Source organism: Ahaetulla prasina, chromosome 17 (genome assembly GCF_028640845.1).
Source record: "Ahaetulla prasina isolate Xishuangbanna chromosome 17, ASM2864084v1, whole genome shotgun sequence".
Taxonomy (NCBI): Eukaryota; Metazoa; Chordata; class Lepidosauria; order Squamata; family Colubridae; genus Ahaetulla; species Ahaetulla prasina.
The window spans coordinates 2,721,313-2,746,902 of NC_080555.1; the positions used below are offsets into that span (position 1 = coordinate 2,721,313).

The 25,590-nt window shown below is 49.0% G+C and overlaps 1 protein-coding gene across 9 annotated transcripts in view; it reads right to left on the minus strand.

Annotated features, from left to right (window-relative positions):
• The window catches only part of TPM3 (tropomyosin 3), a 48,717-nt gene extending 23,330 nt beyond the window's left edge, over positions 1–25,387 (minus strand). For 2 of the 9 annotated variants that reach the window (XM_058159802.1, XM_058159805.1), the window contains exons 1-2: positions 25,186–25,385; positions 20,342–20,467 (exon numbers count right to left, since the gene is read on the minus strand). In XM_058159802.1, coding sequence (XP_058015785.1) covers positions 20,342–20,467; positions 25,186–25,299 — 240 coding nt within the window. In that variant the 5' untranslated portion in view covers positions 25,300–25,385. Of the gene's footprint in view, positions 1–13,831; positions 14,015–20,341; positions 20,468–25,185 lie in introns of those variants that run through there. The other 7 variants (XM_058159804.1, XM_058159803.1, XM_058159801.1 and 4 more) reach the window with 7 other exon arrangements.
• Between the last annotated feature and the right edge of the window lie 203 nt (positions 25,388–25,590).

Sequence of the window (25,590 nt, forward strand, 5' to 3'; positions counted from 1 at the left end):
AAGGAAGGAAGGAAAAGAAAGAAAGAGAGGGAGGAAGAAAGAAAGAAGGAAGGAAGGAAAGGACAAGAAAGAAAAAAGAAAGATAAAGAAAGAAAGAAAAGAAAAGAAAAGAAAAGAAGGAAGGAAGGAAGGAACAAATAATAGATTGGAAGGAACCTTGGAGGCCTTCTAATCCCTAGGAAAGAAGGAAGGAAGGAAGGAAGGAAAAAGGAGGAGGAAAGAAAGAAAGAAAGAAAGAAAGGAAGGAAAGAAAGAGAAGGAAGGAAGAGAAAGAAAGAAAGAAGAAAAGAAAGAAAGAAAGAAAGAAAGAAAGAAAGAAAGAAAGAAAGAAAGAAAGCAGCTCCTGGCACCCAGAGCCTACCCCCTCCTCCTTATGGGAACCCAGCAAAGAAAACTTGGGAAACTCCACTCCATTCCCCCCACCCACCCACCCACCCACTTTGCAAAATTGCTTCGTGCACCAGGCTTGGTAGAAGACTCTCCCACACCCCACCCCCGCCTCCCCCCCACTGCCGCCATCCCCAAGGAGCCTCCTTAGAAGCAGACAAAGGAAGGCAGCCACCAGGACGGGAGGGGGGGGCAGAGGAATGCAAGAGAGAGAGAGAGAGGGAGAGGGAGCCAGCCGGGAAGTGGGGGGGGGGGCGCAGAAACAGAGCCAGCTCTGCCCCAGAGAGCCAAGTCTGCAGGGAAGAACTCCAGAAGGAAGTGGGGGGGGGCACCCCGAGTTTGAGGACCCGAGGGATAAAACATGTCAAGAACGGTTTTTCAGGAACTGGGGATGTCTAGTTTAATGAAAAGGAGGACTTAGGGGGTGATATAATAGCAGTCTTTCAATATTTGAGGGGCTGCTGCCCCAAAGAAGAGGGGGGTTCATCTATCCTCCAAAACAGGGGTCTCCAACCTTGGCCACTTTAAGCCTGGTGGACTTCAACTCCCAGAATGCACCAGCCAGCTTTGCTGGCTGGGGCTTTCTGGGAGTTGAAGTCCACCAGGCTTAAAGTGGCCACGGTTGGAGACCCCTGCTCCAAAGCACCTGAAGGCAGGACGAGAAGCAACGGATGGACGCTAACCGAGGAGAGAAGCAACTTTTAGAACTGAGGAGGAACTCCCTGGCCCATAAAAACAGCGGACCCCGTTTAGAGATCTGCGCTGTCCCGGCACCGCTGGTCCTCGACTTACGAACCGCCGTCGTGCTCAAAATTCCCATGGCTAAGCGAGACAGTTGTTACGTTGGGGGGGGCGGGCTCTGGCCTCATTTTACGACCGTTCCTGAACTGGGCTTCCCCCCACCCCTCCCGAGTTCGCTTTTTTTGGGAAGGTCGCAAAAGGAGATCGCAGGAGCCCGGGGGAAGGCTGCGACCGTCGTTAAGGATGAGTCGGTTGCCAAGAATCTGGATTTTGATCACCTGGCCACAGGGGTGGGGGAGGTGGGGAGGACACGCTGCAACGACGGTCATAAAGTGTGAACAACGGCCATAGGTCGTTTTTTTTTATTTTCAGTGCCGCTGAACGGTCACTAAATGAACTGTTAAGTCGAGGACTGATTGAGAGCTAGCTTGGCTTGGGATGTCTGGCCCTGAGGCAGATTCAGCATGGGATAAATCAACAGCTTCCCGATTTTGGGGCAGGTTAGTATTGAAAATCCTCGACTTACGACCCTAACAAAGTGCAGAAGAGTTGGGTGCTCCATCAATGGAGGTTACTGGACAACCATTTGACCTGGTCCCGTTTTTGGGGGTTGGACTAGAAGACCTCCAAGGTCCCTCCCAACTCTACTTATTCCGAGGAACGCCGAGTCCAGCAAAGGCGGCCAAAGCCACCATCGACGTCCCTTCGGTTAAAATTAGAAAATCTTGTTTCAGAAGATTTTAATTGGCCGTCCCACCACAAACCCCCCCTGGAGAATTTTCCTATTTTGGAACATTTAAAACCAGGACAGCCCCGGTTTCACTGAAGGTGAAATAAAAGACGTTAACCGGGGCCTCTGGTGGCTCAGACTGCTAAGACAGTCTGTTATTAAACACAGCTGCTTGCAATTACTGCAGGTTCAAGCCCCACCAGGCCCAAGGTTGACTCAGCCTTCCATCCTTTATAAGGTAGGTAAAATGAGGACCCAGATTGTTGGGGGCAATAAAAGTTGACTTTGTATATAAATATACAAATGGATGAAGACTATTGCTTGACATAGTGTAAGCCGCCCTGAGTCTTCGGAGAAGGGCGGGATATAAATTCAAATTAAAAAGAAAAGAGAAAAGGAAGAAAGGAAAAAAGAAAAAAAGAAAAAGAAAGGAAAGGAAAGGAAAGAAAAAGAAAGGAAAGGAAAGGAGAAGATGGTGGCTCAGCAGACTAAGTCTGTCTGTTATTAACACAGCTGCTTGCAATTACTGCAGGTTCTAGTCCCACCAGGCCCAAGGTTGACTCAGCCTTCCACCCTTTATAAGGTAGGTAAAATGAGGACCCAGATTGTTGGGGGCAATAAAGTTGACTTTGTATACAATATACAAATGGATGAAGACTATTGCTTGACATAGTGTAAGCCGCCCTGAGTCTTCGGAGAAGGGCGGGATATAAATGCAAACTTAAAAAAAAAACGAACATGGATGGAAGGAAGGACCTCCCTAAGCTAGGACGGCGTCTGGGGTGTGACCCAAAGGCATGTCCACACGAGATTTCTAACCCTCCTTCCGATGGCCCAACCATTTGTCTTCGCCAACCCTCCAGCAAAGCGACAGGAAAGATGCGATACGCAGGGCCGAGGTCGCAGCTGACGGGCTGGGCTTTGACAAGCAGCTTGGCTTGGAAATCTGCAGATGCTCTGACCAGGTCACTCGCTGCAAGGCTTCTGTGCCAGGCTGTTAGCGGGCGACAGGCAGCTGTGCCAACGTCAGGCGCCATCCAGCGAGCCTCCACTGGGGCCGAGAGGCCCGCTCTACACCCCGGTGGGTGTGTTTGTGTGTCAGTTTCATCCTATTTATTATTCCTGATCAAAATCACATCAGCCACATCGAGTCTGAAATGGTCCTGGGGGGTGGTCTCCCGCTTGAGCAGGGGGCTGGACTAGAAGACCTCCGAGGTCCCTTCCCGCTCTGTCATTCCGTTGATTGTGGACAGAATTTCCATCAGAATGGAGTTGGAAGGAAGATCTTCTAGACCAGCCCCCTGCTCAAGAAGGAGACCCCAGGATCATTTCAGAAAAGTGGCTGTCCAGTCTCTTCTTAAAAACCTCCAGTGATGAGGAAGGAAGGAAGGAAGGAAGGAAGGAAGGAAGGAAGGAAGGAAGGAAGGAAGGAAGGAAGGAAGGAAGGAAGGAAGGAAGGAAGGATAACAAGAGTTGGAAGGAACCTTAGAGGTCTTCTTATCCAACCCCTTGTGAAGGAAGGAAGAAAGGGGAAAGGAAGGAAGGAAGGAAGGAAGGAAGGAAGGAAGGAAGGAAGGACAGACTTGGAAGGGACCTTGGAGGTCTTCTAGTCCAACCCCCCTGGCTCAGGCAGGAGACCCTGGTCTAGACCATTTCAGACATGTGATTGTCTGTTCTCTTCTTAAAAACCTCCAGTGATGGAGCAACTCACAACTTCTGGTGGCAAGCTGTTCCACTGGTTAATTATTCTCACGGTCAGGAAACTCCTCCTTCATCCCAGGTTGCTTCTCTCCTTGGTTAATTTCCATCTGTTGTTTCTTGTCCTGCCTTCTGGTGCTTTGGAGAAGAAGTTGACCCGTTTTCTTTGGGGCAGCCCCCCCAAATATTGGAACACGCCTATCATGTCCCCCTAATCCTTCTTTTTTTCTCTAGACCTGTCATATCCAATTCCTGCCACCGTTCTTCCTATGTTTTCGCCTCCAGGCCTTTAATCCTCCTAGTTAGCTCTTCTCTGCACTTTTTCCCCAAAGTCCCAACCTCTTTTTTGTATAATGTGGTGGACTGAAAAACTGGACAGAGTGTTCCAAGCCACGGTCACTTTAGCCACTCTCAGATGTCTCGACCACAACTCCCAGAATTCCCCAAGCCGGCAAATTCAAATGCCACTCCTGAGGACTAGAAGCCTGCTCAGGCAGAAGCCAAAACTCAGCGGGACAGAACCCCCAGGAGTTCTTCCTCTTATCCGGCCAAGCTCCTTCCCAAAAAGACCCGGCCCTCAAATTCCGAACAGGGATCTTAAAGAGATTTTGGTCTCTTTAAGCCAAGTTTGATCAGCCGGGCCTGATTAACCTTCCATAGGGGTTTATCGCATCTCGGCTAATTTTGCAGCACTAATAGTGCAAGTCCGTACGAGCTCAGGAGCTGCCAGCTGGAGGGTCTGTTTCCAGACCCACATCACCCCCAGAGAATTCTATTCTGCAACAGAGAATAGAATTTTTTTTTTATTGGCCAAGTGTGATTGGACACACAAGGAATTTGTCTTGGTGCATAGGCTCTCAGTGTACATCAAAGAAAAGATACGTTTTGATTTGTGTCGAAATCAAAGGCTGCCCCGGGAGAGGCAAGCAGATGTTTTTTCAAAGGTCCAGCCACATCTGCAGGCTCTCTACGTGGGTGATCTTCGAGCCGAGAGACAGGCTACGAGACGAGACGGGGTCTCCTCAGCGATATCTTCTGCCCCCAAAGGCAGATTTCGATGGCCGGCCAGGTCCAGGTTCCGTCAAACCAGGTCCCGTCAAACAACTTTGCCCAAACCCACCAGCCAGATGAAGGGGCCTCCAAACTAGGCCACTTTAAGACTTGTGAACTGCCACTCCCAGAATTCCCCAGCCACCAAGCTCTAAGTTATTTGGACTTCCACTCCCAGAATCCCCCAGCCAACAGACTTTAAGATATTTGGACTTCCACTCCCAGAACTCCCCAGCCAGCATGTTTTAAATAGGCGGACTTCCACTCCCAGAATTCCCCAGCCAGCAGGCTTTAAGTTGGGTGAACTTCCATTCCCAGAATTCCCCAGCTAACATGCTTTAAGATATTTAAGCTTCCACTCCCAGAATTCCCCAGCCAGCAGGCTTTAACGATATTCGGACTTCCACTCCCAGAATTTGAACCCGGAACAAAAGGGACCCTGACTCAGCGTTGCCCAGCAGATCTTGGACAGCGTCCTGATGCGATTGGTTTCCCCAAACAAATCAGAGCCCCACCCCACCCCAAAGTAAAAGGAAGCACTTTCCAGGCATCAGACTTGGCTCCCATCAAGTCTGAAAGGACGGATTTGGGGAGGGGAGGCTGGGAAGTGGGGGAGAGAGTGATGGTGGAAAGAGATTGACCGATCGCTTCCAAGCCCAGACTCCCCATTTTTTCAGTGGATGACCAGCCTGGCTATAAATCTTCCTCTTTCTCCCCCCCCCACCTCACTCCCCAAAGGCCTGCTGACAACGCTCCCCTCCCCACTTTTCCCAAAAAGGCCAACCAGCAAGGGCTTCCCATCCCCATCACAATAAAAGGGGAGTGGAATTTAGGAGAGACAGAGGAAGAAAGGGGGGAAAAAAAATAGAACAGACTATCTGTCGGCTGGCTGGGAAAGCTTTGCACGGAAGGCCCCCCCCCCACAAGGCTTTTTTTTCGGGGGGGGAGGGAGGGAGGGAGGGGGGGAGGTTTAAAGGACCCGCAAAAGGGGAGAGAACAGAAGGGCCTCTGTCCAAGCAAGCAAGGGCCGGACAAAAGGAGAAGGGAGAAAAGGCAGAACTGACTGATTCATCCTTACAGGCTAATCCCCCAGCCTTCTCCTGCCTGAATTTCCCATCTCTGCAAAGGGAGGAGGCCGCTAAATGAGAGGAGTGGAAACCCCATCGATTCAGGACACGAGCCGGAAGGGACCTCGGAAGATCCTCTAGTCCAACCCCCTGCTCAAGCAGGAGACCCCAGGCCTAGGCCATTCCAGACAAATTCTTTAAAAACCCTCCCAACTCAACAATTTCTGGAGGCAAGCTGTTCCATGAGATTAATTGGTCAGGGTTTATAGAATAAACGGGAGTCGGAAGGGACCTTGGAGGTCTTCTAGTCCAGCCCCCCCCCACCCCCGATCAAGCAGGAGACCCTAGACCAGTGACGCCGAAACCTTTTGGCCACCAAGTGCCCAAACTGGAACACGCATGCTTTTGCGCGCACCAGAGATCTGAAGACTGGCGCGCGCATGCCTGCTTTTTGCCCATTTACGGGCCGTTTTCCAGACCCTCCCCCCCAAATATTGGAACACTCCTATCAGATGTCTAGACCACAACTCCCAAAATTCCCCAAGCCGGCAAATGCAAATGCCGCTCATGAGGACTAGAAGCCTGCTCAAGCAGAAGCCAAAACTCAGCGGGACAGAACCCCCAGGAGGTTCTTCCTCTTATCCGGCCAAGCTCCCTCCCAAAAAGACCCGGCCCTCAAATTCCGAACAGGGATCTGTTTTGTCTTTCGGCCTCTTTAAGCCGAGTTTGATCAGCCAGGCCTGATAACCTTCCACAGGGGTTTATCGCATCTCGGCTAATTTTGCAGCACTGATTGTCAATGCAAGTCCGCACAAGCTCAGGAGCTGCCAAAGGGCAGCTGGAGGTCTGTTTCCAGACCCACCTCACCCCCAAACGAACGTGCAAACAGAGGCAGTGTCGAAATCAGATTGTGCAGCCAGATGTTTTGCAAAGGGCCAGGCACATCTGGCAGCCCCTCAAATCCTGGCTTGCAAACAAACCATGGTTAAAAACCATGCACCTCCTTCCATCCTCCTTCCTTTTAAGGCAACGCAACTGCAGCAGGACCTGACAACGGCTCTCCCGTCCCCCACGCCCCAAATCCTGCCTTCCCGCCCTCAAAATCCGAAAAACGTTATCGGAAATTTATATTGATATTGTTTCCTGATTGCTTATTTGTCCCCTATGACTATCATTAAGTGTTGTACCTTATGATTCTTGATGAACGTTATCTTTTCTTTTATGTACACTGAGAGCTTATGCACCAAAGACAAATTCCTTGTGTGTCCAATCACACTTGGCCAATAAGAAAATCAAATCAAATCAAATCAAATCAAATCAAATCAAATCAAATCAAATCAAATCAATGCAATGCTTATTCTATTCTATTACAAGGCAGGTATTCCTCGATGTACGACCAGAATTGAGCCCAAAACATGTCGGTGGTTCAGCGAGACCTTTAAGGGAGCTTTGCCTCGTTTTACGACCTTTCTGCTCGCTGTTAAGTGAATCGCTTAATATCGCTTAACCACACGGTCGTTAAGCGAATCTGGGTTCCCCGTTGCTCGTCAGAAGGTCGCAAAAGTGCGAACTCCCAGGACAACAGCGACTGTCATAAACGTGAGTCGGTCAGCGTCTGAATTTGGATCACGTGACCAAGGGGGATGCCATGAAGTGTGAAAAGCAGTTCTAAGACACTTTTTTTTCAGTGATGTCGTAACTTTGAACGGTCACTAAACGAACGGAGCTCAGTATCTAAGGTTTGTGCTGGGTCCCCATTTAACCACGATCGAGGAATTTTAACCTGGTTAATTTTTTATTTTATTTTTGCTTCTTAACGAGGAAGTCCCTGTTTCCCATGTGCCTTTCCCACAAAACCCATATCAGCCGAAACCTGAATTCAAGCCAAGTATTTATAATATTTGCCTTTATATATATATATATATATATATATGTGCCGATAAGAAAGCAGGCAAGGGACAAACTCGGGCATAAATAATATGATAAAAACTTGCAGACGAGGAAGTCAAAGGTTTAAAAAAAACAAGAACTGGCAGCTGTCCCACATTCACACCTAAGCAATGAAAAACTCTGCATTTTTCTCCGACGTTCTTCACAAACCGATCCCAGGTAGTCCTCAACTTATGACCATTGTCAGAATTTCCATGGCCGAGCGAGGTTGTTAAGCGAACCAACGCTCGATTTCACCACTTTTCTTCTTCTTCTTCTTCTGCTAGGGCGTTCAGCAAATTGCTGCAGTTAAGTGAATCAAACGGTCCTTAAGCGACTCACGTGGTTGTTAGGCGAATCTGGCTCCCCCCGAGTTTACTTGTCAGAAGCCCCCCAGGGACGGTTGCATAGTTTGACCCCCGGCAGGGTTGCAAACTTTTATAAATACGTGACGCTCCAATTTGGATCACGTGACCGCTGGGAATGCTGCAAATGGTCATAAGCACGAGGACTGGTCGCGAGTCCCTCTTTTTCACGGCCGTCGTCATTTCGAACAGCGGCTGAACGAATGGACGTACGTCGAGGACTAGCTATAGATATCAACTGCACCCAAAGCCCTCTTCTGCTCCAGCAAACCCACTATCCACTTATTTTTTTTAGGAAAGTATTAAAAAAAGAGTGTTTTTTAAGTTTATAATTTCTTTTCTCCAATCGGTCGTGAATCAGGGGAGAAATCTACTTGCCTTCCCTACCGATTTGGAAGTATGTGCGTGTTTTGGACGCTCTGCGCATGCACAAAGCCTACTGCGCATGCGCAGAGGGTAAAAAACCGGTTACTTCCTGGTTAAAACCAGGAAGTAATGACGTCTGGGCGGGTGGGCGGAGCCTCATGCTGCCGCCACTACTGGTTCTCGGAACCACCTGCCGCGGCTGCTACCAGTTTGCCCGAACCGGTGCCAACCGGTAGCATTTCACCCCTGCCCTTGGGCCAAATCTGCCATTCTACCAAAAAAATATTTTTAAAAAAAAAAAAAGGGGGGGGGGAGAATCCCTTCCCTAATTAAAAAAAAAAAGAGAGAGAAAAAAATAAAAATAAAAAATTGGGGTGCACCCGAAGGCTTTATCGAGGGGGCCCAAAGAAAGAGAGTTTGGTTTTGAGTTGGCAGTTAATACAAAAGGCGTGGCGTTGTGTTTTTTTTTCCCCCGTCTCCACAGTGGCTGCTGGAAGGATGGGGGAAAAAGGGCAAACAACACAAAAACACACACACACACACAAATTACAAAGAGCCAGCAGGCTTGTCTTACACACACACACACACACACAACTCCACCCCCATCTGGGGTGGACAAAAGAAAGAATGGAGAGATTGAAGTCACACACACACACACACATAGATGCTGTCACTCCTCCCCTCTTAAAACCCGCCCCCCCCACTTCCCTGGGCACGGCCTGGAGGGCTGCCCCATTTCCTAAATAGGGAAAAAGAACCTGACCCACTTCCCATCGGTAAAGCCAACGCCTCTCTGAATTTATTCTGGTTTTTTTTTTTTGGTTTTTTTTTAAAGATGCTTTTTACAGCAGGGTGGCCATCTCGGCTTCGCACGCACACACTCCTCCCCGGCTTTGCACGCCCAAGGAAGAAGGGGGGGGGACGCACACACTCCGATTTTGCACAAACAGAGGATCATCATATTGTAAAATCTCTTTTGGTATAAAAATGTCAACTTCCCTTCCGCGCACTGCTGATAAAATATTCCCCCTTTTTTCTTCCCCTCCTTCTTCTTTAATCCGATTCTATTTTACTGCCAGGGTTGAGATGGCTTAACCAGTGGGACACCTTTAATCTCTCCCGTCTCGTCCTGCCGCAGCCCAGCCTCGCTGTCTACTTGATCCCTTTTGAACAAGCAAGAGTACCCATCATCCACCCTTTCCTTCAAGTTTTCTCCACCTGAATTCTGATCCTTTGGAGAGAAATCTTCCTGCTCTCTCTCTTTTCTGCAAGGGACCTATTTTCCTCTGCTTATCCAGGCCCTGGGGATCCTGTAAAATCAAATTATTTTAAGCAGAGACCTGATTTTCAGGTTTAAAACGAAGGGATCTACGGTACTCAACCCCTGGGATTTCCAAAGGCAGGTGAAGGATAGGAATGTTTAATAATGATTAAACTCAAGTTATGTATATTTTGGAGGTCTGAGGACGGGCTGGGGTGGGGCAGCAGTGGAAAAAGACAGCTGTTTCAAAGGAACCATTGGTTTCCTAAATTTATATTAAAAAAATTTTTTTTTATTTCGATCGGGACGGATCCGTCCACGCACGACTTCAGATCTTCCCAGCCCAAAACCCTTCCTTCACCCAGCAATTGCAACCAGTTTTACAACCAGCCAGGGACCACAACACAAGGGAGGGGTCAATTATTCCCGACGAACCAGCAATATTGAGTCATGCGTGGGTTGGGGAGGTTGATGGAGCCTCCAGGTGCAGCAGCAGTATACCAGATGCCAAGGAAGAAGACAAGGTGGTAATTTGAAGGCGGGCAGCTACCTGGGGCGGGGTGGGTGGGAATGCAACGCTGGGTTAAATTTCGACCCAGATTAGATTCTGCTAATGGTAAAGATGGATGGAAGAGAACCTCCAGGGACAGGAAGGGTCTATCTCCAACAGAAAGATTCATCAGAAAGTCTAGAGAAAAGAGCCCTGTAGACGGGTCAAGCGAACCTTTCCACTTGTTCGAACTGCATCCTGCACACACCATGATCTCAGGAGCTGGGCACTCTTCCCATGCTCAGAGGCAACCTTGCTCGACAGCATTTCATTAGCAGAGGGCCGGGAGCCCTGAAGGGAAGCCACAAAATCTTACGATTTAAGAGGAAAACCTTCCAGGATGAAAAGCCGGGTCACTTTCAGAGGGGGGTGGACTTCAACTCCCAGAATCCCCCCCACAAACACACAGCCAGCCACATCGGGTTCTAAACACAAGGTCAGCCGTGGGGGATTCTGGGTAGCAAACACACACACACACAGGTTCCCTTCACTCACAGCTCGCACCATCTGGGTCTCCATCCATTTGAGATGTCTCCATACCGCTTCGGCAGGAGAACAGCCACGGGCAGGGGATTATGGGCCCTGTCCCCTTTTGCAGGGCCAGCCGCAAAGCCTTCTGGGCTTCCTTCCTTCTTTCCAAATCCAGTCCACCTGCAGGGGATTCTGGGAAGCGGCCTCACCCACCCACCCACCTTTCCAGAGCTGCACCTATCAGCTTGGCCAACCCCAAAAGCATTCTGGGAAACGTCCTCTCCACCAACAGGGAATTCTGGGTAACATCTCCCACCCATCCCGCCTTCCCCTTTCAGCTTGGCCAGCTGCAAAGCATTCTGGGAAACACCCCACCATCACCTTTTCGAGACTCTCCACCACCGTGGGATTCTGGATGAAAGTCCCCCCCTCCCTTAATTGATCACCCCATCAATTCAGTCCAGCCTTAAAACCTTCTAGGAAACCCCCTCCCCTCCTTTTAAAGGTCACCCCCATCAGCTTGGCCAGCCCCACAGCCTTTCATTGAAGCCCCTTTCATTGCCTCTAAAACCCCACCATCACCAGCTTGGCGGCCTCAATGCATTCTGGGAAGCCCCCTCCTCCCTTCTAAAGCCCACCACCAGCTTCAAAACCTTCTGGGAAGCCCTCCCCATTTAAAGCCCCCACCGGCCTCAATGCATTCCTCCTTCTAAAGTTCCTCCACCAGCCCCAAGGCCTTCTGGGAAGCCCCTCCTCCTTCTAAAGCCCCCACCGGGCCCCTCCTCCTTCTAAAGTCCCCACCAGCCACCAAGCCTTCTGGAAGCCCTCTCCCATTTAAAGCCCTCCACCTGCCCCAAAGCCTTCTGGGAAGCCCCTCCTCCTTCTAAAGCCCCCACCAGCCCCAAAGCCTTCTGGAAGCCCTCCCCTCTAGAGCCCCAAAGCCTTCTGGGAAGCCCCTCCTCCTTCTAAAGCCCCCACCAGCCCCAAAGCCTTCTGGGAAGCCCCTCCCCTCTAGAGCCCCAAAGCCTTCTGGGAAGCTCCCTCCTCCCTTCTAAAGCCCCCACCAGCCGCCAAGCCTTCTGGGAAGCCCCCTCTTCACTTCTAAAGCCCTCTCCCCAGCCCCAAAGGCTTCTGGGGAGCCCCCCCCCCCCTCTAAAAACCCAAAGCCTTCTGGGAAGCCCCTCCCCTCTAGAGCCCCAAAGCCTCTGGGAAGCTCCTCCCTTCTAAAGCCCCCACCAGCCGCCAAGCCTTCTGGGAAGCCCCCTCTTCACTTCTAAAGCCCTCTCCCCAGCCCCAAAGGCTTCTGGGAAGCCCCCTCCCCCCTCTAAAAACCCAAAGCCTTCTGGGAAGCCCTCCCCTCTAGAGCCCCAAAGCCTTCTGGGAAGCTCCTCCTCCTTCTAAAGCCCCACCAGCCGCCAAGCCTCTGGGAAGCCCTCTTCACTTCTAAAGCCCTCTCCCCAGCCCCAAAGGCTTCTGGAAGCCCTCCCCTCTAAAACCCAAAGCCTTCTGGGAAGCCTCCTCCTTCTAAAGCCCTCCCACCAGCCACCAAGCCTTCTGGGAAGCCCCCTCCCCATTTAAAGCCCTCTCCCTAGCTCCAAAGCCTTCTGGGAAGCCCCCTCCCCCCCTCTAGAGCCCCAAAGCCTTCTGGGAAGCCCCCTCCCCATTTAAAGCCCCCCTCCCCAGCTTGGGAAGCCCAAAGCCTTCTGGGAAGCCCCCTCCCACCCTGGAGGAGCGGGGGATTCTGGGAAGCGGCCTCACCCACCCACCCACCTTTCCAGAGCTGCACCTATCAGCTTGGCCAACCCCAAAAGCATTCTGGGAAACGTCCTCTCCACCAACAGGGAATTCTGGGTAACATCTCACCCATCCCGCCTTCCCTTTCAGCTTGGCCAGCTGCAAAGCATTCTGGGAAACACCCACCATCACCTTTTGAGACTCTCCACCACCGTGGGATTCTGGATGAAAGTCCCCTCCCTTAATTGATCACCCCATCAATTCAGTCCAGCCTTAAAACCTTCTAGGAAACCCTCCCTCCTTTTAAAGGTCACCCCATCAGCTTGGCCAGCCCCACAGCCTTTCATTGAAGCCCTTTCATTGCCTCTAAAACCCCACCATCACCAGCTTGGCGGCCTCAATGCATTCTGGGAAGCCCCTCCTCCTTCTAAAGCCCCACCACCAGCTTCAAAACCTTCTGGGAAGCCCCTCCCCATTTAAAGCCCCCCCCACCGGCCTCAATGCATTCCTCCCTTCTAAAGTTCCCCTCCACCAGCCCCAAGGCCTTCTGGGAAGCCCCTCCTCCTTCTAAAGCCCCCACCGGGCCCCTCCTCCTTCTAAAGTCCCCACCAGCCACCAAGCCTTCTGGGAAGCCCTCTCCCATTTAAAGCCCTCCACCTGCCCCAAAGCCTTCTGGGAAGCCCCTCCTCCTTCTAAAGCCCCCACCAGCCCCAAAGCCTTCTGGAAGCCCTCCCCTCTAGAGCCCCAAAGCCTTCTGGGAAGCCTCCTCCTTCTAAAGCCCCCACCAGCCCCAAAGCCTTCTGGGAAGCCCTCCCCTCTAGAGCCCCAAAGCCTTCTGGGAAGCTCCTCCTCCTTCTAAAGCCCCACCAGCCGCCAAGCCTTCTGGGAAGCCCCTCTTCACTTCTAAAGCCTCTCCCCAGCCCCAAAGCCTCTGGGAAGCCCTCCCCTCTAGAAACCCAAAGCCTTCTGGGAAGCCCTCCCCTCTAGAGCCCCAAAGCCTCTGGGAAGCTCCTCCTCCTTCTAAAGCCCCACCAGCCGCCAAGCCTTCTGGGAAGCCCCTCTTCACTTCTAAAGCCCTCTCCCCAGCCCCAAAGGCTTCTGGAAGCCCTCCCCTCTAAAACCCAAAGCCTTCTGGGAAGCCCCTCCTCCTTCTAAAGCCCCTCCCACCAGCCACCAAGCCTTCTGGGAAGCCCTCCCCATTTAAAGCCCTCTCCTAGCTCCAAAGCCTTCTGGGAAGCCCTCCCCTCTAGAGCCCCAAAGCCTTCTGGGAAGCCCCCTCCCCATTTAAAGCCCCCCTCCCCAGCTTGGGAAGCCCAAAGCCTTCTGGGAAGCCCCCTCCCACCCTGGAGGAGCGGGGGATTCTGGGAAAAGAGCCCTTCCCAAGGGATTCTTACGGGGGGGGCAGCCAAGCCTCTCCCTCGCGCCCTCCTTCCCCCCCCACAAGGACCCCGCGCGGGGGATTCTGGGTCCCCCCCCACCCACCTGCTCTCGGGCGCGGCGCTCGGCCTCGGCCTCCCTCTGCAGCCGCTCGGCGCGCTCGTCGGCCTCGTCGGCGTGCTGCTGCAGCACCTGGATCTTGCGCTTCACCGCCTCGATGGTGGTCGCGCCCGCCATGGCCGCCCCGGCGCCGATGCTGCTGCCGCCTCCGCCCCGCCCCGCCCTCAAATACCGGGCCGCGCCCCGCCCCGTGACGTCACGCGCCCCCCGCGGGACCCGGATGACGACGACGGCGGCGGCGACGCCCCTGCCCTGCCGTTGCCTCGGAGACGGGGCGCCGCCCCCATCCTGACGCCACGCGCCCAGGATGCCGCCGCCGCCGCGACGTCGTTGCCACGGAGACGCGTGCTTAAACCCCACCCACCCACCCACCCATCCACAACTCTATGGTTCCCTTCCCTTAAGCATCCTGGGAGTTGTAGTCCAGTCGCCTTTTTGGGGAGGGAGTGGGGCCTGTAGGAAAGGCTGGGAAGGATGGGAGAGGGAGTCCTTGGAGTCCCCTGAAAAAAGCCAGCCTGGCTCCCCCTTGGAAGGGGGAGAAACGCCATTCCTGCCGTGCCCCCATATAGTAACAGATTTGACAGAGCTGGAAGGGACCTTGGAGGTCATCTAGTCCAACCCCCGGCCCGGGGCAGGAGACCCTGCCTACCCTATTTCTGACAGAGGTCAATCCAGTCTCTCGTCTTGAAAGCTTTAGCCCGGATTTAACAAGATTTAACGGAGCTGGAAGGGACCTTGGAGATCATCTAGTCCAACCCCCTCCCTGCCCAAGCAGGAGACCCTACACCGTTTCTGACAGGTGGCAGTCCGAATCTCTTCTTGAAAGCTACCAGGGATGAAACTCCCACGATTTCTACAAGGAAACTTCTGTTCCATAGGTTGATCGTCATTGGTATATATAAGGACTCCTGCCTTGAGCAGGAGCGGGTTGGACTACATGACCTCTGAGGTTACCTTCCAATTCTGGATTCTGTAAGATCTGGTCGCACCCCACTTATGAACCGGAGTTAAGGGGTGGTGACGACTCTCAAGATCAAGTGCCAGGGCATTTGCATGGCAAAGCCCTACTGGACATCCCAGAATTTAAATGGAGTCCTGCCTGCAATGCCAACCTGATGCAGCAACATCTGGAGCATCCCTTGAACACTCTCGGCGTTGACAACCTCCCTGTTTAGTCAATCGCAAAAGGCAGCTTTGCTTGGAACTCCTTACACCCTTGCAACCGTTACCCTCGATATTATTAAGCCGTAATGACATCTGCCTATTCCTGATCAGTGGATAAAAAACGCTAAATCCGGTCTACACATCTGGGCGACAAACCATAATAATTGGACGCCTTCGGCACTTGGCAAAATCCCCATCGGTCAATTACGAATGGCAGTTCGACTTGGAAGAGCTGACATCCTTCAATAATATTTTAATATTATTAAACAGCCATATCCGCCTCTCCTGGATCCTTGAGAGCTGAACAAAAAAGTCAAATCCAGTCTAAACATCTGTCTGACTCTGCTACAGACCATAATAATAGGCTAAACTTTCTTCGGTGTCCCCATTCTATAAGATGGGTGGACTTCCACTCCCAGAATCCCCCAGCCAGCATGCTTTAAGAGGACTTCAACTCCCAGAATTTCCCAGCTAGCATGCTTTGAGATGGGTGGACTTCCACTCCCAGAATCCCCCAGGCGGCATAATTTAAGGTGTGTGGACTTCAACTCCCAGCTATGCTGGCTGGGGAATTCTGGGAGTTGAAGCCCACCCATCTTCAAACTGCTGAAGTTGAGAAACATTGCATTTAATACCCCAGGAAGGAATGCCATGATCTTTACCAATTCTTCCCTAGGATGCCCCTCGCCCCCAGATCCACGTTTCCCCCCCCCCCAACATCTGCTCTACCCCTTTGCCAATATGGCTGTGTCGCCTGAATTGACCCCTCTCTCCCTCCCTTTGGGGGAAGTATTGCTCTGATCAGCGGCTGAATTCTTTCCAACACGGTTGGTCAGCGAGTGGAACTAGCTAGGGCGAAAAGAAAAGAACCGGCTAAGCGAGGTTTGAAGACTGCAAGATGGGCAGATTAGACATATATGGGCATATATGGAAAGTGGAATTATCTAAGCATCTGAGGGGTTTTTTTCCATGGGGTTGGGAAACATTCCTTCCTGGTGAGATCCTGGCGCTTTGTGTGTGTGTGTGTGTGTGTGTGTGTGCGTGTGTGTGCGCTTTTTTCTGCTGTAGGAAACACACAGACACAACCACACAAATTCTTTCCCCCTTACAAGAGAGGTGGAAGGTCTCAAAAATCTCTTTCCTACTACTGGTTTATTTTTCGCTGCATGATTTATACGTGGGGTGTGTGGGAGGTTTTAAAAAACAGCAGCCAGGGCGAGCAGGTTTGCGGTCTATTAAAGCTTAGCTGTAATCATTTATTTATTTTTTGGGTAAGCGTCAGGGATGTTTTCGTGTCTACGTTGTGCCCTGTGGAAACATTGCTGTGTGGGTGACATCACGGTTTGCAAAAAGGAAAAAATTGCAGGATTTTTCCCCCCCTCTCGATGAGAAATAGGTGACCATGATCCTCTTGCTGGATGGACAGTTGTGAAACTACTCCTGAATAAGGCTGGGGTTAGCCTGAGTTCTATTGCTGTGCTCGGACGACACCCTAAACTGCAAAAGTAGAATTTGGGAAGGATGCCCATAACCCATTATAACAACTCACTCTGTAAAAGAGAGAGACAGACAGACAGAGAGAGAGAGAGAGATAAATAGAGAATAGTAGATGAGAGAGCAGGGAGGGAGGGATAAATAGATAATAGACAGATGATAGAGAGATATAGACAGATAGAAGGAGGGAGGGAGGGAGGGAGGAAAAATGGGAGGAAGGGAGGGAGGAAACAGAGAGGGAGGAAGGAAGGAAAAATGGGAAGAAGGGAGAGAGGGAGGGAGGGAGGGAGGGAGGAAGGAAGGAAGGAAGGAAGGAAGGAAGGAAGGAAGGAAGGAGGGAGGGAAGGAAGGAAGGAAGGAAGGAAGGAAGGAAGGAAGGAAGGAAGGAAGGAAGGAAGGAAAAATGATGGGTGGGAGGGAGGAAAGAAGGAAGGAAAGAATGGACAGAGGAAGAAAGGAAAGAAAGGATTGAGGAAGGAAGGAAGGAAAAATGATGGCAGGGAGGAAGGAAGGGAGAATGGGAGGAAAGAAGGAAGGAAAAATGGGAAGGAAGGAAGGAAGGAAGGAAAAATGATGGGTGGGAGGGAGGAAAGAAGGAAGGAAGGAACGGACTGAGGAAGAAAGGAAGGAAAGGAAAGAAGGAAGGAAAAATGATGGCAGGGAGGAAGGAAGGAAGAATGGGAGGAAAGAAGGAAGGAAAAATGGGAGGGAAGGAGGGAAGGAGGAAGGAAAAATGGGAGAGAGGGAGGGAAGAAGGAAGGAAGGAAGAAAAGGAAGAAAAATAAGGAAGGTAGGAAGAAAAGGAAGGAAGGAAGGATAGATGGATGGGTAAGAGAGAGAGAAAGGAAGGAGTAAAGGAGGACGGAGAGATTAAACAGACAAACAGAGATACAACTTTTTCTAAACGGCTGCGTTTTTCTAATTCGACGCGCCGCAAAATTGACGAGGTGGGTCAGCCGCAGGGGAGCTTCACAGGAAAATGACTTCCCCGTGTCTTCCCTGCACCATTTTCTGGACCTGTCGCTACCTCCCCCCCCCCCAGCCGTCACTATTCCTGACAGCCCTCCTTAGCCCGGCTTTACACTTAGCGTCCGAGAAGCGCCAAATATTTCTCGCCCTCCCAGGCTGATCTCTTGAGACGTTTCTCACCCTCTTCAAGTATCTCCTCCTTGCATGGCTGGGATGCCTGAGAAACCCACGCTAAGCCCTCGCCTTCCTTCTTTCTTCGCCAGCTAACAACGTCTCTCGGTCAATCTTTTCTCAAATTTCTGGCAACTTCCAGATGGGGAGGGGGGAGAGAAACTTCAAGTCCCAGAATTCCCCAGGCCCGGGAATTCTGGGAGTTGAAGTCCCCCCCCACCATCCGAAAGTTGAGAAACATTCATCGAGAGCCATGAGGGCGAACCTTACGACACGCGTGCCAGAGGTGGCACGCAGAACCCTCTGTGTGGGCACGCGAGCTGTTGCCCGCTGGTTTCCGGCGCACACGTGTGCGGCAGCTAGCTGGTCTAGAATCTGGAAGCGGGAAGGAATCCCCCCCACCTTAGAGGCGATGACAGCCTATGGGGTCATCCGAATAGTTTGGGGGTGATAAATCTGTCCACAACTGATCCCCTCTGAATGTCACACAACAGCTGCATCCCCGGGGCGCTGACAGCCCTTCGGTGCGTGACCGATGGCTTGGCTGCCCCTCTGGGACTAAAAAAAACCGAGGCTGGCCATTTGCCCAAAAAAATGCCCGCTAACTTTTTACAACTAGGAGCTCGGGGGCCCCCCACCCCTCGTTCCCCCCACCCCACCCCCAGGGAGTATGACAGCATATCGTATCGTATCTTCCCTGCTCATCGCTCGGAGTGACCTCCTCCCTCCGTCCGGCTTCTATTTATAGAGAAGAAGCGCAGAAGCTCCCTGAAGGCCAGAATCGAAGGAAGGAGGAGGAGGAGGAGGAGGAAGAGGGCACGGTTGGGGGCTCTTGAGAGAAGAGACCGGGCAGCCACTGGGTCCGAAATGGACAAGGGTCTCTCGCTGGAGCGAGGGGGGGTTGGATTAGATGACCTCCCGAGGTCCCTTCCAACTCTGTGATTCTATTCAGATCTGTTCTCTGTTCTCTATTCTATTCAATTCCATGTTCTACTCTATATACTATTTTCTATTCTATTCTATAGTCTATTCTGATTATATAGTATTCTAATTCTTATTCTATTATATTCAAACTTTATTCTATTCTAATTTTTATCCTATCCTATCCTTCTATTCTATTCTATTCCTGTTATTTCCTATTATTTCCTATTCTATTCTATTCTATTCCTGTTATTTCCTATTCTATTCTATTCTATTCTATTCCTGTTATTTCCTATTATTTACTATTCTATTCTATTCTATTCTATTCCTGTTATTTCCTATTCTATTCTATTCTATTCTATTCTATTCTATTCTATTCTATTCTATTCTATTCCTGTTATTTCCTATTATTTCCTATTCTATTCTATTCTATTTTATTCTATTCTATTCCTGTTATTTCCTATTATTTCCTATTCTATTCTATTCTATTCTATTCCTGTTATTTCCTATTCTATTCTATTCTATTCCTGTTATTTCCTATTCTATTCTATTCCTGTTATTTCCTATTCTATTCTATTCTATTCTATTCCTGTTATTTCCTATTCTATTCTATTCTATTCTATTCTATTCCTGTTATTTCCTATTATTTCGTATTCTATTCTGTTCTATTCTATTCTACTCTTATTGCTATTGTATTGTATTGTATTGTATTCTATTCTATTCTATTCTATTCCTGTTATTTCCTATTATTTCCTATTCCATTCTATTCTATTCTATTCTATTCTATTCTATTCTATTCTGTATTCTGTATTCTGTATTTTATTCCCTACATCCTACATTCCATAGATCCTATTGGTGTTAAAGGGTTTGCCGGTTTCAGGCTGCCCCCTCCCCAGCGTCCAAATATTAAGGACCATTTTCCAAGCAGGAGATGGAGAAGGAAGCTGGAGGGCCTGATGGGCAGCCACCATGTGTCTGCCGGTCCGAGCGAGGAGCTGCGGGTGCCAGTGAGATCCCCACAGATGGCACCGTGGGCAGCATTGCTGGGCAGGCCTTCCTCAACCCCATGTAGGTTTTACCACAACGTGTGTTTGGGGCAGATAAGGTTATTTTCAGGCGCCGAGGGTGCCCGTTTCTTGACAGTTAATTTCCTAACTGTAGGTATTTAGATATAGATATAGATATATATATTTTCGCTTTCCACATGTCGGAGAACACCGTTATTGTTAATATAAAATAACACCAAGAACATTGTTATTTTTACTCCTTCTTGCTGGGGACTTCAAGATCCTTGAGGAATACGGCCGGTCCTCGACTTATGACCGTAACAGAGCCCGGGATTTATGTCGCTAAGTGAGACATTGGTTCAGTGACTTCTTCCCCCATTATACGACGGGGCAGCATCTCATCCCGGGGGTCACGTAAAATCCCCCTTCTGTGACCTTCCCAGCCGGATTCCGACAAGCAAAGTCGACGGGGTGGGGTGGAGAAAGATTTGCTTAACGACCATGTGATTCACTTAACAACCGAAGCACACAAAAGTAAAAGGGATAAAATTTGGGTGCGGTCGTTACGACGAGACGCTTCACAAGTGCGTGTTTAGCGAGGGAAGTTGCCCCCCAATTGTTGGGCTACCTATCAAGAGGACCGCGCTCTCTCCGGACTCGGCTGGGGCATTTGGGTTGTGTAGTCCAGCCCAGCCTTGCACAGACGGGTCCTTAGGCTTCGACTAGGGAGCGCGCACACCCCTCCCGTCCCCCGTTTTGGGCTACGTACGTCGGCCGCCTTCTTCTCAGCCACTTCCAGCTTCTCCTGAGCATCTTTCAAGGCTTCAGAGTATTTGTCCAGCTCATCTTCCGTCCCTTTCAGCTTCTTCTGCATGGCCGCCAGTTCATCCTCCAGCTGCAGGAGGAGAGGAAGAAGAGGAGAAAGGAGTTATAGATGAGCCTGCCTTCCTTCCTTCCTTCCTTCCTTTCTCCCTCCCTCCCTTTCTTTCTTCCTTCCTTCCTTCCTTTCTCCCTCCCTCCCTTTCTTTCTTCCTTCCTTCCTTCCTTCCTTCCTTCCTTCCTTCCTTTCTCCCTCCCTCCCTCCCTTTCTTTCTTCCTTCCTTGCTTCCTTCCTTCCTTTCTCCCTCCCTCCCTTTCTTTCTTTCTTTCTTCCTTCCTTCCTTCCTTCTTTCCTTCCCTGCCTTCCTCCCTCCCTCCTTCCATTCTTCCTCCCTCCCATCTTCCTTCCTTCCTTCCTTCCTTCCTTCCTTCCTTCCTTCCTTCCTTCCTTCCTTCCTTCCTTCTCAGCTTGGTGGTTTTCTTGCAGACGTTTCCTGACCGAACTAGATAGCATTATCCGTGCTAGGAGCAGTGGGGTTTGCTGATGATTTTTACCCAGTTTTGTCAGGAAACATTTGGGGGGGGAGGGAAACTAGCAAGTTCACAGACCTCCAAGGATCCCTCATTTCAATCTTGAGCTACCATGGTTCTCTTCTTTTGGCACAATTTATCTCTTCATGCGTTTGTCTAAATCATTGTATTGTATTGTATTGTATTCATTCTGTTCCATTTTCTGTTTTGTTCTATTCTATTGTCTATTTCTGTGTTTCTCTATATTCTATTCTATTCTATTTTTTTCTATTCTATTCTATTTTTTCTGTTCTATTCTATTTATTCTATTTATTCTATTTTTCTATTCTATTCTATTCTATTTTTCTGTTCTATTCTATTTTATTTCTCCTCTCCTCTCCTCTCCTCTCTTCTCTTCTCTTCTCTTCTATTTATATTATTCTCTTCTATTTATATTATTCTCTTCTATTTTTTCTATTCTATTCTATTTATATTATTCTATTCTATTCTATTCTATTCTACTCTACTCTACTCTACACCTCTTCTCTTCTATTTTTCTCTTCTATATTCTCTTCTCTATTATTCTATTATTTTCTATATTCTATCCTATTCTATTCATTAAAATCCTCTGCCACCCATCACCCCTCTAAAGAGGCTCTGGGCAGCCTACAGATCACGAGAACAGAAGCAGAAAACCAATGAATAATATTTAAAAACGACTATTCCTTAAAACATCGCAGTCCCCGGAGGTGCTTCGTTCTTAAGACCGTCCGTCCCAGGAGGGGGAAACAAGAGCCTTTGGGCGAGCTTTGCACGCCCAGCTCAGAGGGCCCTTCATCCCCATCCAATCTGTGCCAGCTAATCGCCTTCCTCTGTCCCTCTCTCTGTGTGTGAGTGTGTCTTTGTGTCATTGTGTAACCTGAGCTTCTCCTGGAAATAAAAAAGCAGGCGGGGAGGGGAGAGTCCTGCCCTCCCCCCCCACCAGCCTATTGTCAGCTGCGTGCTCACCCCAAAACTTTGCAGAGTATGAACCCCTCCTCCCCTCCAGGGTCTCTTCCCTGCCAAATGTTGCTCAGCCAGACTGAATAAGCAACCGGATACGAGCTTTGCAAAGTCTTCCTCGCTGCCCACTGGGTGCCACGCCACGCTTATGCCAAGTTAACCCACCCAATGCCACCGAATCCCAGAATGCGCTAGCAAAGATCAGAGAGGCAGGACAGCCTCTGAGCGTACGCTGAGTGCCACCCAGGTTCAGGGCACCTGAGAGCTGTGGCTGAAATTATTAAAATGCTTCTGTGTTTCTTAAACACGCCTCAGAGGAGAAAACTCCTGCCCCTCCCTGGCGTTGCCAAGGAGGAACAGCAGGGATAGCCTCTGAACATGTGCAGAAGGTGCCAAGGAGGGGAGAAGGAGGAGGAATAAATCAGCCCCTTAAGTTAAAGGAACGGATTTGCTGAGTGCACTCTGCAGTAGATCAGGAACTCTGTCGTTCTCTCTTTCTTTTTTTTTCACTCTATTTTTTCCTTCCTTCCTTCCTTCCTTCCTTTCTCTCTCTCTCCCTCCCTCACTTCTTTCCTTCTTTCTTTCACTCTCTCCTTCCTTCCTCCCTCCCTCCTTCCTTCCTTCCTCTTTCTCTTTCTTTCTCTTTTTCTTTCTTTCACTCTCTCCTTTCCTCCCTCCCTCCCTCCCTTCCTCTCTCTCTGCTTCCCTCCCTTCTTTCTCTTTCTTCCTTTTTCTCTCTTTTCTTTTCTTTCTCTCTCTCTCTCTTTCTTTCTCTTTCTTTCATTCTCTCTCTCCGTTCCTCGCTCCCTCCCTATCTCTCATAGCTTCTTCCTCTCTTCTCCCATCCTAGTCTGGTGGCTAAGCCCAATCAATTAATTTAATGTCCCATAGTTGGCCAGGTTACCTGAGGCCACCTAGTCTAACCCTTGCTCAGGCTGGTCTTCAAATTCCAGCATCCATGCCAAGTGACTGCCCGGCTCCACATTCAAAGACAGAGGCCATCGCCTTACTGGGATATTCCTGTCACTCCCAGCCATTCTTTAGTCTTAGGGGGAAAAAATTGTAACATAAAAATTGCCTTAACTTCTTAATTTAATTTTACTTCACTACCTTAACTAATTTTACTTTACTAATTTAACTGCACTTGAATTTTACTTTACTAACTTAACTCAAATTTTAGTTTAGCTTAGTTTACTGATTTAACTTAATTTTACTTTTACTAACTTAATTCAGCTCAACTCAACTTAGATTTTACTTTACTAACTTAACTCGGTGCAACTTAATTGTATTTTACCTTACTAACTCAACTCAACTTACATTTTAGTTTATCTTAGTTCACTGACTTAATGTTACTTTTAGTGACTTAATTCAGCTCAACTCAACTTAAATTTTACTTTACCAACTTAAGGTAATGCAACTTAATTGTATTTTACTTTACTAACTCAACTTAAATTTTACTTTAGTTTACTAATTTAACTTATTTTTACTAACTTAACTCAACTTAAATCTTATTTTACTAACTTAGTTTTTTTTTACTTTACTAACTTAACTTAAATTTTAGTTTAGTGTACCAACTTAACTCAATTTAAATTTTAGGTTAGTTTACTAATTTAACTCAACTTTAATTTTACGTTAGTTTACTAACTTAACTTAAATTTTAGGTTTGTTTACTAACTTAATTTAATTCAACTTAAATTTTAGATTAGTTTACTAACTTAACTTAACTTAACTTAACTCAACTCCCTAATTTTCTCTCCTGCCCTCTGGAAGGAATTAGAAGAAATCTTTGCCTTGATCTTCCTTCTGCTGTTTTTTGCAAAGACCTTGTGGCGACATGGGCAACACGGAAATATTTCTTTAATGCAGAAATAAAAATTTAAGCAGCAAATGCCATCGCATCTACCCTTAATTGTCTTTGCCCGAGGCTAAAAGTTGCCAGCGTTTTCCATCCTTTCCAGCTCAGAGCTTAATTCTTAATCTCCTGTTCAGCCTTTCCTTTCCTTTCTCTGACTGCATGCCAATTTTTTTCCTCATTTTTTTTTTTAAACCGCCTGGAAGTCCGAACCTTAAAAGGTTCGGTGCACCCCAAAGTAAAAGCAAATAGATCCGTTGCCTCCCTCGGTTAACCCTTTCGTTGATGCGGCTCGAAGAGAAAATAGATTTGTCGCCTCCTCTATTTATACGTCATTTAAAAATTGCCTTTTTAAAAAAATTATTTCCTGAAGTCACATCTGACAAACGGTAGTGCACTTTTCCACCAGAGCAAGCCAAGCCCCTCATCCAAGAAATTAAACCTTTCGTTTCTGTTTTATAAAAAAAAATATGAAGGTTTTCGGTGAAATAAATTTGCCCGGCTTTTCAATTTATTTTGCCGATCAAACTTTTCAAGAGTTTTTCATTCGCCTGGCTAAATTGAGGGGGACTTCCAATCCGATCGGCGTGCTCTCCTCTTTTTTCCCCCCTTCAACGTATGAATAAGAAAAAAAAATTGGAAAATTAAGAAGACTGAACTTTTCAAGTTTACCCTTCTGCCCAGTTTGACCAGTAATTCAGTGGTGGGCATTTTTCTTGGCCAATTTTACAGACGGTTCTATCCATCCGGTTTATATTTAACCCTGTTGTCAATCGCTTTAGGAAGGACAGGTGGAAAAATAAAGTTTCTTTGTCCTTTTTCAATATTCTCTCCCGCCCTCTGAAGTCGAAAAATAAAACTTTGTGGCTTTTCCTTTCCCAAGAAGCTCAGTGCAGCTTCAAATCGCCGGAAGAATTTTAACCGATATTCCTGCTGTCATTTTTTAAGACTTTTAAGGGTCCCTATTAATGCAATTATTCAAAAATTGGACATTTCTGGCATTGAGAACCATGAAATTATTGTATTCTAAATCCCAGAGATTCCTAGAAACCTAAGCCAATCTTTTAGAGGGGGCTTTTTTATCAGGACTTCAGGAAAAAAAAAACCAATAACAACAACGGATTTTAGCCGGATTTGGTGGGCTGAACCCCAAAGCGAGAATTTTTGACCTCTTTGTCCCAAGCCAGAAAAGAAGAAGAAAAACCTACAGGTGGCCTAACTCTCAAAACTGCCACCCGAACCATTCCTCCCGTCTGTCCATCTACCCACCCAACAGCCCTTCGAGGTAGGACAGATCCAAGCCAAGCGGGAATTGCTTTCATCCAGGCGAGCCGAGGTTTTCTAGATTTGGGGAGCCGGCAGCCGCTAGAAGCCTCCAACCGCCTTTTTTTTGGGGCCCCTAAACCGGGGTTTAATCCTGGCCCCCCCACCTGTTTGCTCCTCTCCTCTGTGTGTTTCTGTTCCGTCTCGGCTTGTTCCGCCCGGTCCAAGGCGTTTTCCTTGTCCAGTTTTAGCATCTGCATCTTTTTCTTGATGGCTTCCATGGTGCCGGAGGGGCAGTGGGCAGGCGGGCGGAGAAGACGGGATCGACGGGGCAAGCGGGCACAGAGGGAGGCGATTGCAATCCGGCGACTGACCCTCGACTCTTTTTATAGCGGGCCCCTCCTGCCAGCTGACTCGCCAGCCTTCCCTTTCTGGGATCTGACCACCCCTGGAGGGGTGAGATCTTTCTCCAGTGACCCACCCACCCCGAAATCTCCCTCCTGCCCTCCTCCATTGTCCTCTGAGGCCCAGGGAGATGCTTGGAGGGTGAGGACAATGGCCATATTTGGCCC